We start from the raw sequence: 19,245 nt of genomic DNA on the forward strand, positions 1-19,245 counted from the left end.
AATGCTGCCACTTTACTGATCTGTTTTATTAACCCATTTACATAGCCAAGGGTGGCACTGCAACCTGCAATTCAATTAGTGATATTCTGATTTCCTGGGATACGTGCAATATGACTAACATTATGAGTTAAACATTGAAGAGATGGCATGAGTTTTTAAAAGTCACATTCTCACTTGGCTCTTTCTCATAATCATCATTACAAGCAGGATTACTGGGACCACCGTAATGATAAAAATTAGGCAGAGAATTGTTTTGCCTTAGTCTGGGGTTTTGGAAGATCTGGTTTTTTATTTTGCATTTATGCATTTGTGTATGGTCAGTGCCTCTGCTTGCTGCTTATAAGCAGTTTCTTTCCAGAAAATATATAAATCTGAGTCTGCTAAACAGCAGAAGCACATCACAAATGAGATTGTGGGGGCGGTGGCTGAAAAGTAGAAGCAGGATAGGGTTGAGGACTGAACCTTGGGTCCACCCCTTTCTGCTTACTGCCGTTCTGCTCTTCCCATTTCACCCTCTCCTTTTCAGGAGAAACTATTGAACTTGGAAGGAAGGCTTCACATTTCCATAGTCATGGCACTCTTTTCTTCCCTAACCCCAGTCTTGATAGCCATTATATGTGTGTTGATTGGGGTAATACTGAAGAAGACTAATGGAGAGAAGAAAAAACGTGAGACTAAAAGCAAGCCTCTGTCTCGCCCATGGGTGGATGAAGATTTAAAAGATGGCACTGACCATCACTTAGACGAAGAAGGTAAGAAAAATCTTATCCCTCTGAACAGTTTTGTTGTTTGAATTTGGTCTGCTGATATGAATAAAGATTAAATCTTCTCGACTTCTCCACAGTGATGGAAATGGATAGCACCACTGCTGCTGTGCCCTGATCTTGCCAGCTCTGTGGAAGGAGGCTGTCCTGATGTCATGTCACTCTTGGTGTAAATCACTATTTCCTCCAGATCCCACAGGTCAGATTGCAAAAAGAAAACTCATTCTCAAAGACTGCTGTCTGCCCCTCGCCGAGCAGATCTCAGACCCTCAGATGAGGGACTTTGTGGCAGGTGTAGGAAAAGAAAGGAGTTACTGCTGAAGTCTCCCTGGCCTTGCCCCAGGCCTCATTAGTGTGAGCAAAGGGAAGACCTGAGCAGACAGTTCCTATCTGCAAGCTGATTTTGTAGACATCTCATCCCACTCTACCGGCCAGTGCTACAAATTTGATCTCAGCAGACCCAGAATAATTGGGAATGGGTTTACTACAGTTATTACAAAAATCCTTCATTTGTGACTTCTGTGAATGTCCATGAGAGCTTTAGCTGGATTAGCACTGGGATCATTTGGGAGGTATGTTGATCAAATATTTAAGAACAAAATGTGGTGATAGTGCTAGTCTCTGTTCATTCAACCGCATATTTGAACCTGTACAGAATGCCCCTTTTCTTTGCAGTAGTGATTTCTGATGCGCAGCTTGGACAAAAGTCTGAGCACAAAATATACCCTTCCTTCTTTTTGCTTCCTCCATAAGCTCCCTTCATTTCCTTATGAAATAAAAATCTAGAGTTCTGTTCCTATGAAGTTTTTAAACATGCAGTTAATACAGCCGTTTTCACCCAAGCTGGTTTCAAAGGCTTTTTGTGTGTTTTTGTGTCCCATAATGACTCACTGCCTGGGTCCAGTTCTGGGAATCTTGAAACTTATTTTGTTTTTCTGCTCATATACCTTTTCCTAAGAACTATTATTTCTTTTTATTTCTCAGTGTTCAGTGTAGCTTGAGTTAGTGTTGTGTATCAGTTTCCAGAAATAGTTGATACTTTGAACCTTTTAAACCATGTTGACTATTTCCCAAATATAAAAAATTTCTTTAAAAGTTAGTTCATCTGTTTACCCTCCTTTCTACAATAAAAAATAGAATCTGTATAAAATTATCCCGTATTTCCTTTGTTACTGAAGGCTTACTATTTCAGTTAAATTGCTGCACATTAAAACTTCTGTGGATAGTTCAAATGACAATCTATGAATTATTAGTGACATCTTTGTCTACAGCTGCTTCTATAATTTTAAAATTTTAGATTCTCTAAACAAACAAACTTCTTAGCTCTTAACAAGGAGCCTCACTGCCACAGCTCCATATAGAAAATATTATTCTTCTCTGTCTTAGTTGTTTCCCTTTTATTCAGGTGCTAAATTCAAAACTGCAGTAGTTTTAAATTGGTTACAAACAATTGGCAGGTAGATAAAGACATTTGTGCTGGTGCTAAAAGGAGATTTATTTATGTTTAAATAAAACCCTCTCTCAATGTACCATGTAATCCAACATTAAATTAGACTTTCTTGCTATGTTGCTTTTAGCAACAAATAATCCTCTTTCTCTTAATGCTGTGTGGTTCAAAACCAACACCTTTGTGAAACGGGTCTGTCTTTTATCTCCAGAAAAATTAAAACAATTGCATCATGCTTGGGGAAGTTTTTCTTCTGCAGGGGAAAACCCAGCCTGAGTGAGAAGAGAAAATGGCCACCTTGGTAAGGATCTGCTACTCTGCTAGTGTTATAACTGGGGATCAAAACATATTCCCTTTTTTATCAGCAATAAAATTTTCACTGACTGCACTAGAGGCTGAAATGGGAACATGGATATAAACAGAGATTTTTTTAATAGTAGAGAATATTTTACCTACTGTGCAAAGTCTACTACTTTACCAACATCTTGCTTTACCAGAAAAGGCCATTTCTACTTAAATGCCTTAAGGTGGCTTGTGTTTAAAGATAAAGTTCTTCTAAAGAGAGTTTGAGTTAGGTGAGAATGAAGCATTTTTAAGGCCTTGTCTAAAGCTAGAATCTAGGGCTGCCCCATAAATGAATGAGCTGCATTTTGAACAGCCCCCTAAGAGGAAGAGGCAGCTGAAGACCAAGTCTTCTGATACCTGACCATGACCAAAGTGAGGGCGCTTTGCCAAGAGAGCGAAGCGCTCTGTAAGAAAAGCACTGAACTTACTTGGGCATCATCAGCCCCCTGAACCTTCCATCAAGTGGCACTGCCAGGGATGTTTCCCCTGAGAGGTGCATACCTTTGAGCAGCAAAGCATGAGGTGTAATTAGCTGAGCTGCTTGGACAGACTTAGTAAAGTCACTTACTGCCAGTGAAGGGCAGAAGAGGGAGGGCCAAGTGCTCCTGAGCTTGTCTGTGTTATGCTTTCGGCAGCTGGAGAGAAGGATGTTTCTCAGAGCAGCCAGAAACCCAGTTTTGTGGTTAAGTGGAAAGCATTCAGTCAGTCTCTTTGTTTAATGCCTTAGCTGGCAGTACTTCAGATTTGTTTGCACACCCATCTGTTCTGTAACTTTTTCCTTCATTTATGAGATCCAGAATGAGAGATTATTATGCTGTGGATTGGCAAGAATGGCCTGTATGTGTGTATAGCTGCCATCTGTGATTACCAATTAGATACAGATGAAAAAGATGTTTCTTAGCCTTGTCTTGAATGATGAGTCACAAGAGCTCTCTTCTAGTGGTGGACATCTGAGCCCAAAGTGGTGGAACCTCATCTCCCATTGCTTCAGGTTTACACAATTAGATCTGGACTGTTGCTAAGACAAGTTCAAGCTTTAGGTCAGTGAGCTTATTGTATATTGGTCACTTTCTTGGTCAAATACTGAGATCAATACAATTGACAGGTAAGGTGAATACAGACCCAGTTTACAGAGGTGTTGAGGATGAGGTTGAATTTTATTTGTATCCTTGTCACTCTGGGGATCAGTTGCAGAGATTAATAGCAAAGGCATTTTATTACTACTTATTTAATTTTGGGGACTTTGGTGATGTACGCTACCTAAGGACTATAAAGCAAAGTACAAAGGCCCAGATGTTCAACCTCTTCTGAAAACGCACTGATGCTATTCAAGAAGCATCTGGACAATGGCCTTAGAGGTAAATTTGGTGTAATTTGGGTTTGTCCTGTGCAGGGACAGGAGTTGGACTTTATCATCCTTGTAGGTCACTTCCAACTCAGGACATCCTATGATTGCTTGTGATACTTCTTATAATAGACCTCTCCCACTTAGGAGTATTTCTTGTCTCCCCAAGTTCAAAGGCTTCCCATATCTTTTAATTACACTACTGACATGAATGAAGCAGTAGCAGTTTGATTTTCCAATTCAATGAGAGTTCATGCTTTGTGTTATTTAGGAACATAGGACTTAGATGGACATGGCGCGTCATTGTGTTTGTCCCCCTGGTGCTGCAAACACCTCCAGCCTTTGTCATCAGCTGAGTGAACATGAAAACTCATCTTTTTTGACCCCATTTCTTTAACCTTGCTGGAAGGCTATTCCAGAACTTCATGCTATGGGTTAAAAATCCTCCTCTGCCTACCTGTCCAAACCAATTTACTACTACTTTATACCCATTTTTCCTGTTCCATGCTCTTGTTAGTTTAAAGGATACTTTTCCAGCCCTGGTGTAATACCCTCCTGTGGATTATAGACAGCAGTCAGATTAACTCTCATCTTTCCTTTTACTAGGTAAGCCAGCAAATCTTCTCTTTATAAAACAGCTACTCCATTCTTCTGAAGACCTTAAGAAACCTTCTGCAACTATATGCCAGTTGGAGGTAATTTCGACAATATTTTAATGCTGGCTTCTTTCTTCCAGGGTCTGCTTCTCCCACTTGATACTTCTCTCGCTTAAGATCCCTGACCAACTCTTGAGTTTTCCAGGATCAGCCTGCTAACCACCATTAATAACCCACTAGTAAGGCACTTTATCTCTTTTAGTTCCCTATTTGCCACACACTCAGTTCAGGATTGGATTCACTACTGGGATTCCTGTAGTGGCAGCTTATGTAGCAGTCTGTCATTAATCAGGCAAAAAAACCAGAGTCAGTTGTCCAGCATTTTAAGTCCAAAGATCTGAAATCTTTCTTTATATTTATTTAATTGTTTTCCTATGCATCGTGTCTTTACACTGGAAAAGAGGATTGGAGAGGAATTCCATGCTTAGGAAGCAAATCCTTAGAGAAGAAACTGAAAGAGCTGGTGTGGAAAGCAAACACATTGGTCTAGATTGAGGTTACAAGTGTGGTTTCTCAAGGATCAGTCTCAGGACCAATTAATATTATCGAGTGGTATTTGCGTAAAACCAAGGAGTGTACAAATGAAATTTCTTCATGACATACAACTGGGAGCCAGCAACACAGGGAAGTGTCAGTGTAGGTAAAATAAGTGGCCAACAGAAATGAAATGAAAGGCATTGTTCGCAGTGTGAATTTATGTTATTAGGAACTCATGGAAGAATTTTTGCTACAAAATTTATTGCATGATTTGTCGGCTGATTTAAACCTCCCATATGAACTGCTGGGAAGAACACAAACATCATCCAAAAATGTATCCAGAGAGGAATTTCTGATAGAGTTAGAGAAATACTACTTTTAAAATGAGATTTCACTTGGGAAATTTGAGTCAAAACCATTTCAGATTTGCTTAAAAAGGAGGAAGCCTGATGACTATTGCAAATGTACAACAAATGGCAATCTTGAGAACGTGGCTAACAAGATAATAGACTGACTAGCAGGATGTCTGTTGTTCATCAAATGATGGAATACACAGAGACATAAACAAGATATTTGTAATATTGTATAATGTGACTGTACAAACAGGAGTATGTCCAAACACAGCAATTAAAGATATAGAGAGCATGCACTAAACAGATGGTGCTGATAATGATTTTAGCTTAGCATATGGATAATGTTAACTGCTAAGAGTGAATGGTAGACACATGGTGGAAGAAAATAAATGATAGATGAATTTATTATTAAAAAAAATTGCAAAGAGAGTTCTGGTTTTGTGTGTCAGTTCTCTCACTTCTGGGTGGTTCTTCTGCCTCAGCCAGTATTTCTGTTTTGAGTGCATTAAGGTTTGTAAGTTTTGCTTACAAAACTTAAGTTCAGATATGGTGATTCTCATACTTTCATTGTCACCAGTCACCTCACCTTTGTCCCACGTTCAACGTCTTTGAAAGTACATTTTTTGTTTCATCACATTATTATTAAGTTGCACCATCCAGGCCACAGGGCAGCTTCACTTCTTTTCTTCTGTTCTACTTACAGGGGAAAAAAACCCAACCAAGCAAGCTAACCTCACAAAGTTTAACACAGCTTGGCCTTAGGTAATACTGCATGTTTTATACTTTCTGATATCAAGGCCTAGGTTTCTGTGCTAACTAATCCTTTTCTTCCATTCCTAGTTGCCTATCCATAATGTAATTGAGATGTTTATTCAGCCAATTACATCTAAGATTATTTTTATACCTCTGATTTAAAAAAATGCCAAATCTCTGCTTCCTGATCCCTGAATTCTTCAGTCTGAGATCTCCAACTTAATTTTTCTTAATCTTTTATTTTCCGCAGGTTTGTTTCCTTAAAAATTGAGAGCCACAGTTATAGACCTACTTTTCCTTGCCCTTTCGTTTAGTCAATTAAATTGAATGAACCAATAATCTCAGCTTAGGGGTACTTTTTTTTTTTTTAATAACATCCTCTCCTCTCACTGAAACCAAGAGAGTCACTGCACGAGAGGAAAACAGGTCATTTTATTAAGGTATTGGATCCTTCAGCTGGTAATACTGGTTTCTAGTATTATCATACCATTTCCTCCTTGGTCTATGCCTGGAAAGCTATGCTTCCCCTATGTACTTTATAACAATGATGTGGTTGAGGCAATGTGACTCTCTCTTAGAGATGTTTCCTGATCTAGATGTGACCCTGGGGACCTTTGTAGGTTTCACACTATCCCAGAAGACAGTGCATCTCAAAAAGCAACCCTTTTTTAGCCATGCTACTTTTTTATTTCTTCACAATCTACCACAACACCAATTATTACCTGTTTTTTATTTATATGCTTCCTGGACAAGTCAAAACAGATACTCTGTTGTCATTGCATCTTCATTCTTCCCTCCCTGTCGCATTTTGTTTCATGGTCTGTACAGGCACTGATAGCTCTACCAGTTCGCTGTCTAGGCTTCTGCACTCAACTGGCCACAAGCGACATCCTCTTGGACCGAGTACACCATCTGAGTCAGCTCTCTGACTACTGTCCTCATCCATATAAATAGTCTAATCTTGCTCTTCATCCTTCTGTCCTTCAACATTCATGTATGTAGTGATGGTTTATCAACTACCTGCCTTTTCTCTCCATGTGGTTCAAAACCAGGTATAGAGATTACACAAATTTCCTCGAGCCTTTGCTCCCATTTGACAAACCTCCTTTGTAAAGATTTTCAGTATTTTATAGACTAGTCTTGGTATCTCTAACTCAGAATGATTGTTGCTAGTTTTGCAATAATACTAGAAAAAGAGATGGCCAAGCAGGTCATGGATTTGCTTAGAAGCGAAGGTTAGACCATCAAGTCTCCTTCATCAGCGGTTGAATAAAAGGTATGGTGCATGGAATGTGTGCCATTTCCTACTTTCTGAACTTTGATAAAAACCTCATTAGAAGAAAGTAAATATTGAGAGCACATAAGGACTCTTGGGTCCTGGAGTTAGCTTTATTTGACTCTTTCTAGGCTAGAAATAATCTATTTCTATTTCCCAGGACACTCAACATTGTAAGCTTGGGAAATGGATAGGGACGATCACTACAGCACATTGATATAAGCACAAAAAGTATAGTCTGACTTGAAATTTTCACCAAGACACTAATCCAATACCTACTTTCAGCATAGTTTTCAGGTCAGATTCTGCCTTCTGATAGGCAATGCACAACCTCAGCTGATTTCAGGAAGTTTTTTGTTATCATAAGGAAAATATTTTTTCCATTTAGAAACTCCTCTTACGTGAGTGCTTATGGATAAAATTAGGTGTGTGTCATTCTGTGTAGCTGCTAAATCTCAGTTCAGCAATTAATATTTTTGTTGTAGTTTCAGTACTACTATACACAAGATGTATTTGGAGAGGGAGAATTAATTTTATTGGACCAACCAAGACAGTTGCAGGAGCCCATCCAGCTTCCAGGCCTGTAAGTCCTTCAAGAGGATATTGCAGAAGAGGTTATATGGCCAAAGCTTGCGTGATTTTCTGTCCTGTCTATATCAATGGACACCTTTTGAATTTCTCTGCTGGCCAGACAGTCATCAGTCAAGTCAGAAAGGGTTGCTAGGTTGCTATCTCCTAACTGTTTTTTCCCTTAGGGTTTTATACATTTTTGCATCATCATTTTTTCTTTCAAATTCATTGGCTGTCGGCCAGCACCATCTCAGCTTCTGTATGTGGAAGATTTTTTACTTTTACCTTTTGCTTTTTACTTTTTTTCTTTCTCATCCAGCGTGGCTTTAGTTCATGTTCTTTCTCACATCTTCACAGCAATTATCTCAGTAAAACTGAACTAAGGTCACTGTGCCTCTGATTACATGGGCCCTACCCTCTGGGCTGAGGGTTGTGCCTTCTTCCAAACCACCAGGCAAAGATGCAAGAGGCAGAGATATGCATTCTGCAAACTATTCCACAGCTGCATGCCCAGTGAATCTTCAAGGAGAGGTTGCATATTGGATTTTACCAGCTTAACAATGGTCCTTGAAAATGACATCCTATGGTACCATGCATAGTGTAGAAGAGGCGGGAAAGATGCAGAGTTTTAACGGTCTCCCTGTCTCCCCTTTCCCAGCTAGCCTACCACTCTAAAACCTGTAGGATGTTGAACACTGGGCCCCCAGCAGAAGCTCTTCCTTTCAACATCCTATTGCACCACGCTGCTTGCTAGTGTAAACATAGACTTTTAACCCCACGGAATTCCATTCACTGAGTGTGGAGGAGGAAGAGCAAAAAAAAGGGGTGTGAAAGTTTCTGAAAGAAAAGATCACCAGAATCCTAGCAAAGGGCAAGTCCTAGTCAGCCAGTTGCTATTGAACAGTAAATAATCTATTGTACTAAGTGTAAACTGCAAAGGGAACACTAGGAAGAGGCACCTTCTTCCTTTTTCAGTTTAAGTGTGCAAGATGACCACAAAAATAACTTTTACAATGGGTCACTGCTTCCCATTACCATGGAGCCAGGTCCCTGCAGAGTGTGACTGAGAGTGCTTAACACAGACATGAAATGCTAAACCAAACAAACTTTCTGGGTGACTTATTTTTATGCAAAATGAAGTGGATGTTGTTTGGCGACCAGAATCACTGTTTAGATTCAACATATGAAACTGGATATATTGTAGTCTCTTGCACATGCTGAGCCACACTTGTGAATATTTCACGGCTGTTTATAAAATGAACAAAAAATCAGGCTGGTCTCTAAGGCAACTACTAAAACACAGAAATAATTGCTGTTTGAATTTGCACTGGAGATTGCTATGATTCTGGAATAATAGCCTAATGGTGACTGAAAAAGAACTGGAGTATTTTTTCCTGACTCAGCCCTCTGTAGCAGATTGTTCAATACTATTGACTAGTCAAAATGCAAAATTTAAATGGCTTTAACTTCCATATCATAGTTGTAAAAAATACAATCCCTGCTGGTTCTAGGAATGCAGGGGAGAAAGAGGAGATCTCAGAGACAACAGAAGATGCATTTTGTGGTACAAAAAAACCCCAAAGAGACAGATTTCAGTGAAATGAGGAGCCATTTTAAGTTCTTAAATTAAAGACAAGAAACACAATATCCTACATTTGATATGTTGTTATCCTAAGTATAGATTCCTGTTATCCATTTCCTCTTATGCTGAAAGTATCATGAAACCAAAGAACTTAACCACAAAGTCATATTTGTGCAGAGCCTGGACTTGTAATGCTTCTGCTATGAAACATGAATATGGAAGAAGTCGACGTTCAGCTCCTTAGAGGAGATTTTACATGACGTGGTACTTAAGCCCTCTCCTTAACTTCAGTAATTTAATTTTTTTTTTCCTTATTAGACTGCTGAGGAAAGAACACACATGTTCACATTTACTTACTGAGAAAAGAGGGCTGAAAGGTTGGCCAAGTTTTCACTGCTGTTTCAGCTTGTAACCCACCTTTACAGGCTGGCTTGCAGGTTGAAGTGGAGAAGGCCATAACTTTTTGGATCACACTTGCTACAGCCAGCCAGGACCCTCCTGCCTTTTGGTATTTAAACAAGGTGTTTATTCAGTAGCTGGAGCTCAGGATCAATTAGTTGTGTCAGCTAGAACCTCAGACTTTGCCTTTCTAGTGGTGTAAAAGTGCAATGTATGCCAGCACAGGCCAAAGTGCATTACAGTGGTGAATGCCAAAGATATAAAGAGCATTCTCCAGCAAAAAAAAAAATCCCTAACCACTTTTATTTTCTTGCAGATGTCGATGAAGAGTGGCAAGGACTTGATGAAAATGTTGCCCATGTCCCCTTTTTTGTGGAGCGCTACTCTGAGGCTGAAATGATTAAAAGGTCACAGATATTTTACGAGCTTCTTAATAAGAGGCGGTCTGTCAGGTTTCTCAGTAATGAGCCGGTCCCCAGGGAGGTTATCGATAATGTCATCAGAACAGCAGGTATGGTACTGAGTAGCTCAGGGTCAAAAAAACCCCAAAAGGATCAGCATTGCTGTTCAGCTGTGTAAAAGTGATGTGGAAAAGCCGTTTGGCTTATAGTTTTTCTAGATTCACCTGTAGCCATAATGAAGGAGCACCCATTGATTGTTTGGAAATTACTCAGCTTGAACAACTACATGTCAGGGACTGGTTTGGAGCATTCCTAATTCCTTTGTATTTGCAGCGCACCCAAAAGGGAAAAAGAGCATTTCAACAGCATGAAACAAAACATTTCATTTTCGAGCTTTAAAAGATGTTCTTTAAATTAAAATTGATGTACATTTTAGTGAAGCATCTTTCAAATAGAAACGCATTTTCTCACAAAAATGTCAAACCATGTGTACTTCGCGTGCTTTAAAATTTCATTCATTATGATGATATTTATTATGTGTGGGTTTTGTTTGTTGGGTTTTTTTCCCCCAAACAAACTGATAAAATTGTCCCAGCCATATTAAATATTTCAGTCTACATAAATGGTTAGGGTTTATTATGGGGAAAAAAGTTTCGGTCTGGAATAAAAACCACTTTTCCAGTCCTTTCAACATCAGCACCAGGTTCTTATGGTATATGACTGGAGAGTTATGCTGAGGACCCTGACTGAGGTTATTTGACTGAGTGTCAGAAAAGAATTTTCTTTTTTTTTTTAGAGAACTAATATGATTCAAATAGTTATTGTAATGTCCTGGCCTAATCTCCTCTCTGCTTTAGTAACATTGACTTCAGCTAGGAGTGTGTTTGACCCTCATTATCTTTTTTCTGTGAACCAGTTGCTGTTAGTATAGAAAAGTTCAGTAGCCTCCAGCAGGATTAATAATATAGAGATTCTGCGGAACTGATGTACATTGTTTTCCCTTTAAAAACTGTAAGCAGCTTTGTTACTGCACTGTAACGAGTCTCCATCTTCCTCTAATTAGCTGGAAGTCATTAAAACACTGAGCATGTTTTGGCAAATGCAGCAAAGCGAACAAACCTGGAGTGCAGATGAAGTACTTAGTAACCCTGAAAGCTTTGGGCTGTGTAGAGGAAAAGAAAACAAAGCAAAGCATAAATGTCATCAGTTCTTACTCAAACCTGAGGAGAGGCAAGGTTCACAATATAAACACGTTTTAGTACAAAAGAGAGTTCAAGCTGCTTATTCAGTGTTTCTTAAACTGAAGTCAGTGCTTAGATAAGCAAGACCTTTAAATATTTTTAAATATTTTTAAAATGTGTATGAGGGACTAGAGAGATGTGAACAGTCTCCTTAACCTATTTCTCTGTAAGCTTGTACAGATAACTATATTCTTCAGCTTCTGGCTTTAATCTGCTAGCCAGTTAAATTATCCTCCAGTGGTGTTGGTGTGTAATAATCAAGGCTGAATAAGCAAGTGCAGACTTAATATGTGAACACCTACATACACCAGCTGTCTTTGGGACAACAAACTCAAACTTGTGTGCTATATGGCAGATGTCTGTATTGTGCAGCTACTCATCTTTGTCAGTCAGTGACAGATTCCTGCGGGTGGTCGCTTAGCCTTGTTTCCCTGAAAGCCATTAGCTTTGCCCTTCAGCTAAAACCATGTCCCAGAGTTGGTTGCATATTCAGGCAGTGTGTTGCCTGAGGTATAATGCTTTGCATTAACATTACTGTGTGCATATATCGCACCATAACAACTGCCTCATTGTAAGAACCACAAGGAATTTTTACAAATCCCTCATTTTTGTTTCCTGTAAGATGGCTGTATCAAAGGAGTAACCTCTGTCATGGTATGGGACTTCACATTCTTTGAGAAACAAATGAGCAGAGATTGTCTGGCAGAACTTATCTCAGTCCTTTGCTCCCCAACTCATCAACTTGCTTTCCCATTGCTCTGTTGGTCAGTCTGAAAGCCCACAAAGAAGAGCTGATACCTCTCGCTGCCCACCCTCCTTCAGCATTGTGCCAACTGGGTTTTTCATCTTTCCCTGGTTTTGTATGAAGGTACTTCACCCAGTGGAGCGCACACTGAGCCCTGGACCTTTGTGGTAGTTCAAGATCCATTTTTAAAACATAAGATTCGTGAGATCGTAGAAGAAGAAGAAGAAATCAACTACAAAAAAAGGATGGGAGACAGATGGGTCAATGACCTGAAAAGATTGAGGTATGAAAAAGTCAGTTGGTTAAGGAGCTTGAAAGGAACTGTGGTACGGTCTAGGAAGGACAATGTTGGGACATTTTAGTCATGCTTTTTTTTCCTTCCCCTTATTTTCAGGACAAAAAAACCCCAAACTGAAAACATTAATCTCAATTTTAAAAATCTCGCTTTAAAAATGTTCCCTCAAATCCATGTTCCTTAAACTCTCCCCAGTTTTCTGGCGCTGCTCAGGAGGGCAGCTCTAAGTATTTCCCACTTCCTGATAATAGAAGAAGAAGAAAGGTGGGGTCAGAGACTTCCTCAGACAGAAAGTTGCCAGGATCACGGTATTGTGGTCCTTTTGCTGGGAAGAAGAAACTCCTGTCTGAGGAAAGGAGAGTTCCTGTCCAGCAGGAGCTGAAAGGAAAGTTTACTATCTGTATATGTTAATTCTGGCTGCCTCGTTCTAAGGGCCAGGTGAGATGCAGCACCCAGCTGATAGACACAAAAGAAAAACTCGCTATGCCTGTGTGCTTCAATCTTACCAGAAGAAGGATGAAATAAGTGACTCAGATATTCAGCACATCCTTTCCTGTTGCATGGCTTTGTCTTGATTCTCAAGATGATGTGAATCTTACTGAAAGCACTACAGCCTAGAAAATGGAAGTGATAAAAGAAGCTTGTCTTGATTTCTTTTAGTATCCCTTTCCTTTTCTTCCTCACTCTTGTTTTTAATATATATCTAAGATTCATGTTTGGAAAGAAAAACTTAAAAATATGTGTAGAATAGTGCCTTTGTGGCTGGTTCATAAAATCGCCTCCAGTAAAAGGGATTATATACTCTCCATCTTGAAACTTTTCCAAGCATTTGTCTTCATTATTCTTCTTTCTATGTAACCTCTGTTGCCATAGCTCGTCCCAGTTTTTTCCTGTTGTTTGCTGAACAATGAAGCCCCCAAAGCCATTGGGAGCTTTTCTGCTGACTGAGGTAGCCCCAAGACTTGTGCTGAATTATGCAACATTTAATTGTTCCAAATGCCCTCCAAAGTCCGACCGACTTGCTTAACTTCACATAACGGGAAGACATCTACCAAGTCTTGGTTTGTCAAATGAAACGTATGCACAAAGCTTTATAGGGTTGATTTGCCCTACTTGTTTCATAATGTTATTATTTTTCAGGCACTTATGTGCTATGTAAATTTATGTGGTACGTTAACAACTAAAGTATAGTATTTTTTATATTTTGAGTGGGAATAGTAGAAAACACACATTTTCTTATCTAAATCCTATATCCTAATTGCATATACTGTCATTACAAAAACGTGGAACCAAATGAACTCTAACAGGGCTGAAATACCCAGAAACAGAATAACATTTTTTTGCTGTGAGAATATAGTTAGGTTTACACCTTAGACCAAGAAGCTTTGAACTTTTTTGTCAGCAGTTTTTCCTACAATCACAAAAAAATTGGCACTGCTGGTAACAGGTGGAGCTGCAAATCTGCAAAATTCCAGGAATTAAATAATCTCAAGGGCAAATGCTCATGAGGCCAGTTCATAGATAAGAGGTCAAGAACTACCTCCTATTTTTTTTCAATTCCACTATCAGAGTGAGCGCATCAACTCCACAGCCGAATCTGTTAAAATTGAGAACTCTTATTCAAACTTTTTTTCAGAAATGTTTCTATTTAAGCTGATAATACTTAATCCTTTGCCGTAAATGTTCTGAGCTTTAGTCTGCTGCTGTAATTGTTGTGTTTCTTTAGTGTCCCTTTGCAGACAGTAAATGTGACTTATGGGAAAGTGAAAAGGTCACAAAATAAATGTCTTAAACATTATTCTTTTGCAGAACAAACTGGATCAAAGAGTACTTGGACACTGCTCCCTATCTGATCCTCATTTTCAAGCAGGTATATGGGTGGCTTCCAAATGGCAAAAAGAAGACCCACTACTACAACGAAATCAGTGTTTCTATTGCCTGTGGTATTCTCCTTGCTGCACTGCAGGTACATTGACAGAATCGGCACACTGGGAGTCAATATATTGGTTTGGATCACATATCAAGGCTATTCTGCCCAAATGAGGGTGGAACCCAATTTAGATTTTAACATTATCAGTCCTCTGGATTACTCCAATTCCTGATGCTATACCTTAGTTTTGAGTTTTAAAGTTATTCTGCACAGGCCCACATCTGAGAAGGTGATTCTTACCATCAGCACTGGTTAACAAGAAGAAACATGGAATGCAGCATACTTCCAGAGTTGTCACTCTTCTCAAAAAATGGCTTGACCCCAAATCATTTTTAGTTTAAAATACTGGGAAAAAAATCAGGGACATATTTCACAGAACAGGCTGTGCTATTTCAATCAGTCTTTCCGAGGCATTTCTGAATGTAAGCTGATTTCTAAAGCTCAGCATGTTTGACACCAGCAAGTTCTATTTTCTTGGTTATTTCTCAGTGCTCAGTTCTGCTAGTTGTATCTGATGTATTCACACAATTTTTTAAATAGTGAAGTTATTCCAATTGCTAACTTGGCCTGTCAGCAGGATAACAGCAAGGTGCCACTTCTTATATTAGGCCAATTTCCTACCAGGAACTGCCATTTCTCCTCCATTCTGTTTTGAGTGACAGCTCCCTGCCCAAATTGCTGTTCCTCAAGAGGATCTTCAGGTTGGTAAGTCTGAGAATTGAGCAGTGCAGAAGCCCATTGCTGGGGTGTTGCTGCTCTGCAGCTGCACAGGGCTCTGTATTTCCCTTCCATGGAGCTGAGAGCAAGGGAGATGCCCAGGGAATGGGGCAGAACCAGCACTGTGTCACTAGCGCCTTAGTCAGAAGCAGTAGGAGTGACAAGGCTCCACTTTCCCCTGACCCAGCCCACCATCAGGTGAGACTTCTCCTTACCAACTGTTAGGCTTTGTAGCACTGCCTCTTTCCCAGCTCTTAGAAATTAATTGACAATGTTAAAGAGCACAGTGCCATGGACTCCTAACATTCAGCACCACCACTATTAGGTCTTCTCCTCTTCAGAAGGTCATGGAGGGAGGTTATTTAACATGAGAGGCCCACTGCCTGAACACCTCTCCCTGGCTGAATTTTATATCCCAAAGCCTCCCCAGATGCTTGCTTTACATAGAGAGAGAGACTGAAATCCACACGTGCAATTCTCAGGAAGCCCCTCAGGTGTGGGGTCATTTGGGATAGTGTCAGCTCTTTACTGTTTGTCAGATTGTTTAGCTTTTTAATGAGATTTCATATGAGAGGAGGAGTTATGCATAGACTTATTTTGGGGTTCTGATGTAAGCCTGAACGCTGGCCACTGTGAGAGGTGGCAACAGACTCTTGTGAAAAACTCTGAGGCAGAGCATGAGCCCCCTATTCCTGTCAGGTACAGCAGGAACAAATGGTCACAAAGCTGTAAGACGCCTTCCTGCCAGCTGTGTGGGAGCAAGAACCAAAATATTTTTTTTGTATGAGCCAGATGAACCCCATGGGATGATGTGCTGGTTTTGCTGGGATAGAGTTATTTTCTTCACAGTAGCTGGTATGGGGCTACGTTTTGGATTTGTGCTGAAAAGAGTGTTGAAAACACAGGGACATTTTCATTACTGCTGAGCAGGGCTTACACAGAGTCAAGGCCTTTTCTGCCTCTCACCCCACCCCACCAGCGAGTGGCTGGGGGTGCACAAGAGGTTGGGAGGGGACACAGCTGGGACAGCTGACCCCAACTGACCAAAGGGCTATTCCACACCGTATGACATCATGCTCAGAATATATAGCTGGGGGAAGAAGAAGGAAAAGGGGGACATTCAGAGTTATGGCATTTGTCTTCCTAAATAACTGTTAGGTGTGATGGAGCCCTGCTTTCCTGGAGATGGCTGAACACCTCCCTGTCAATGGGAAGTAGTGAATTAATTCCTCATTCAGCTTTGCTTGCGTGGGCAGCTTTTGCTTTACCTGTCTTTATCTTAACTGCCTTTACCTTAACCCACAAGTTTCCTTACTCTTCAGATTCTCTCCCCCATCCCACAGGGGAGGGGGGAGTGAGCGAGTGGCTGCACGGTGCTTAGTTCCTGGCTCAGGTTAAACCACAACAGTCCTTCTTAGCACCCAACTTGGGGCACAAGGAATTTGAGATAAGGATAGTAACTGGGAGAGGTAATGGGCAAAACATGGGCTGAATAATGCTAGAGAGTGGAATGATCATGGGGAATTTGGGTTGTTGCAATTGGGATGAAGGGACAAGGGGTGGATTGTGTATAAATTGTCCACTTCCTTTCAGTGTTGTGATTATGTTATTTTGATTTTGGTGTGGAGAATTCTTTTTTGTTGATATGAGTGAAGTTTGTGAAGATTGTGTGATGAATGTGGATTTTAATGATAATTCTTAAATATGTGGCTCACAGAGGTGAGGGGTGCAACATATTGGGTTTGCGTGGCAAGGTTTTGGGGGGGGACAGGGGACTACAGGGGTGGCTTCTGTAAGAAGCTGCTAGAAGATTTGCCGATGTCTGATGTAGCCAAATGCCAGCCGGCTCCAAGATGGACCTGCCATTGCCCAAGGCTAAGCCCATCAGCAGCGGTGGTAGTGACTCTGGGACAATGTATTTAAGAAGGGAGGGGAAAAAACCCTGCACAACACCAACAGCAGTCAGAAGAGAGGAGTGAGAATATGTGAGAGAAGCAACTCTGCAGACATGAGGGTCAGTGAAGAAGGAGGGGGAGAAGGTGCTCCAGGAGCCAGAGCAGAGATTCCCCTGCAGCTCATAGTGAAGACCACAGTGAAGCAGGCTGTGCCCCTGCAGCCCGTGGGGGTTAACAGTGGAGCAGATATCCACCTGCAGTCCGTGACAACCCCACACCACAGCAGGTGGATGCCCAAAGGAGGCTGTGACCCTGTGGGAAGCCCTTGCTGGAGCAGGTTTGCTGGCAAGACTTGTAACCCCATGGAAAGGACCCCCATTGGAGCAGTTCATGAAGAACAGTAGCCTCTGGAAAGGACCCACATTACAGAAGTTCATGTAGGGACTATGCCCTGTGCACTGGAGCAGGGGAAGAGTGTGAGGAGTCTTCCCCCTGAGGGGGAAGGAGCAGCAGAAACATCATGTGATGAACTGAGCGCAACCTCCATTCCCCCTCCCCCTGTGCTGCTGGAGGAGAGGAGGAAGAGAAATCAGGAGTGAAGTTGAGCCCGGGAAGAAGGGAGGGCTGGGGGCAAGGTATTTTAAGATTTAGTTTTTATTTTCTCATTACCTTACTCTGATTTGATTGCTAATAAATTAAGCTCATTTCCCCAAGTAGAGTCTGTTTTGCCTGTGACAGTAATTGGAGAGTAATCTCTCCCTGCCCTTATCTTGACCCACAAGCCTTTCGTTATATCTTTCTTTCCCCTGTCCAGCTGAGGAGGGGAGTGATAGAGTGGCTTTGGTGGGCACCTGGCATTCCAGTGATATCCCCAAAACTCCCTCTCACCTTCACTGTAGCCATGGGTCCCCCATTACACTGAGCACTGCAGGCAGGCTCCTCCTGTACAACACACAGACATGTCAGGCAGAATAAGGCTATGTCCTTTAGTCTGTGCTGTTGCTGTGGTGGAGAAATGCTTTTCTGTACTTTGCTGTAAGCAAAGTAGGTGTCTTTTATGGTACTGTTCAGGCTATCAGTAAATCAGGTGTTCTAAAATCTGCAGAAGAGTCTAATGAAGCAGCATTTCTGGGCTAGTCAATAGGATAATGTGTACAGGTCTGGTGAGATTAATGGATACAAATGCAGAGCACAGACCTCTGTCTTACTCTGTTGCTGTCTGTCTTGCTGCAGAACGCAGGTCTGTACACCGTGACCTCCACACCACTCAACTGCGGCCCCCAACTCCGAGTGCTGCTGCAGCGCCCAGCAAATGAGAAGCTACTTCTGCTGCTCCCCGTTGGCTATCCCAGGAAAGATGCTACTGTGCCTGCGCTGACCCGAAAGCCGCTGGAAGACATCATGGTGGTCATGTGAGCCCAGCACCACAAGGAAGGAGCACATCTCTGCTGCCAGCTAGTAAGCAGCAGCCCGCTGAAGTTGTCACTGTTGTTTCTGTATCGTCCTCCTACGTCACTGCTGCTCTGGCTGTTTACACCTGTATTTTTTCAGTGCTAGTCTAATCACGGTGGCTGCTTTTACTAATAGCAGTGAGCAGCCAAGCACTGTGCATTTGACAGGTGCTATTACCAATGAGCCCAGGCAGATGTTCCAGGGGACATGTACAATGGCATTTAAATGACCTTCATCACTCGATTTTTCTTATGTATTTAAGGGACAAATCTTTCCTTGAACTAGAACGTATATTCTCATACTTTTGTGACTACCATTACAAAGTTATTTTCACTTCAGAATTTTAATGGAGGTTGTATTAAAAGATATGATGAGTTCAAGCTCAGCTGCCTTGTCTTGATCAGCATGTGCTATTTAAATTCCCCTTCCCCTTCACTGTGTTCAGTTCTGCATTGGAGGAAGTTTTTTTTCTCATATACAGTAGCATTTTCCCTACTTGATTGACCTCCAAAACTTTGTCTATACTAGGCTTTCTTAAACTGTTGCTGGTATTATAGGTGTCTTTGACTGGGGGAGACCTAGTAGGAACAAGGCATCCAAGT

General features: G+C 41.1%; 1 protein-coding gene across 1 annotated transcript; it reads left to right on the forward strand.

Moving 5' to 3' along the window:
- Positions 1 to 469: 469 nt before the first annotated feature.
- On the forward strand, positions 470 to 19,023 carry IYD (iodotyrosine deiodinase). Its single transcript, XM_009503237.2, has 5 exons — positions 470 to 752; positions 10,284 to 10,478; positions 12,478 to 12,637; positions 14,459 to 14,615; positions 18,425 to 19,023. Exons 1-5 carry the CDS (start codon positions 572 to 574, stop codon positions 18,605 to 18,607), a joined length of 876 nt encoding a protein of 291 aa, XP_009501532.1. The 5' UTR covers positions 470 to 571; the 3' UTR covers positions 18,608 to 19,023.
- The last annotated feature ends 222 nt before the right edge of the window (positions 19,024 to 19,245 follow it).

This window comes from Phalacrocorax carbo, chromosome 3 (genome assembly GCF_963921805.1).
Source record: "Phalacrocorax carbo chromosome 3, bPhaCar2.1, whole genome shotgun sequence".
NCBI lineage: Eukaryota > Metazoa > Chordata > Aves > Suliformes > Phalacrocoracidae > Phalacrocorax > Phalacrocorax carbo.

Coding starts and splice junctions, on each gene's coding strand:
- IYD (XM_009503237.2), top strand. CDS start 572: ATGGCACTCTTTTCTTCCCTAACCCCAGTCTTGATAGCCATTATATGT. Junction 753..10,283: donor CCATCACTTAGACGAAGAAG/GTAAGAAAAATC, acceptor ATTTTCTTGCAG/ATGTCGATGAAGAGTGGCAA. Junction 12,638..14,458: donor AATGACCTGAAAAGATTGAG/GTATGAAAAAGT, acceptor ATTCTTTTGCAG/AACAAACTGGATCAAAGAGT.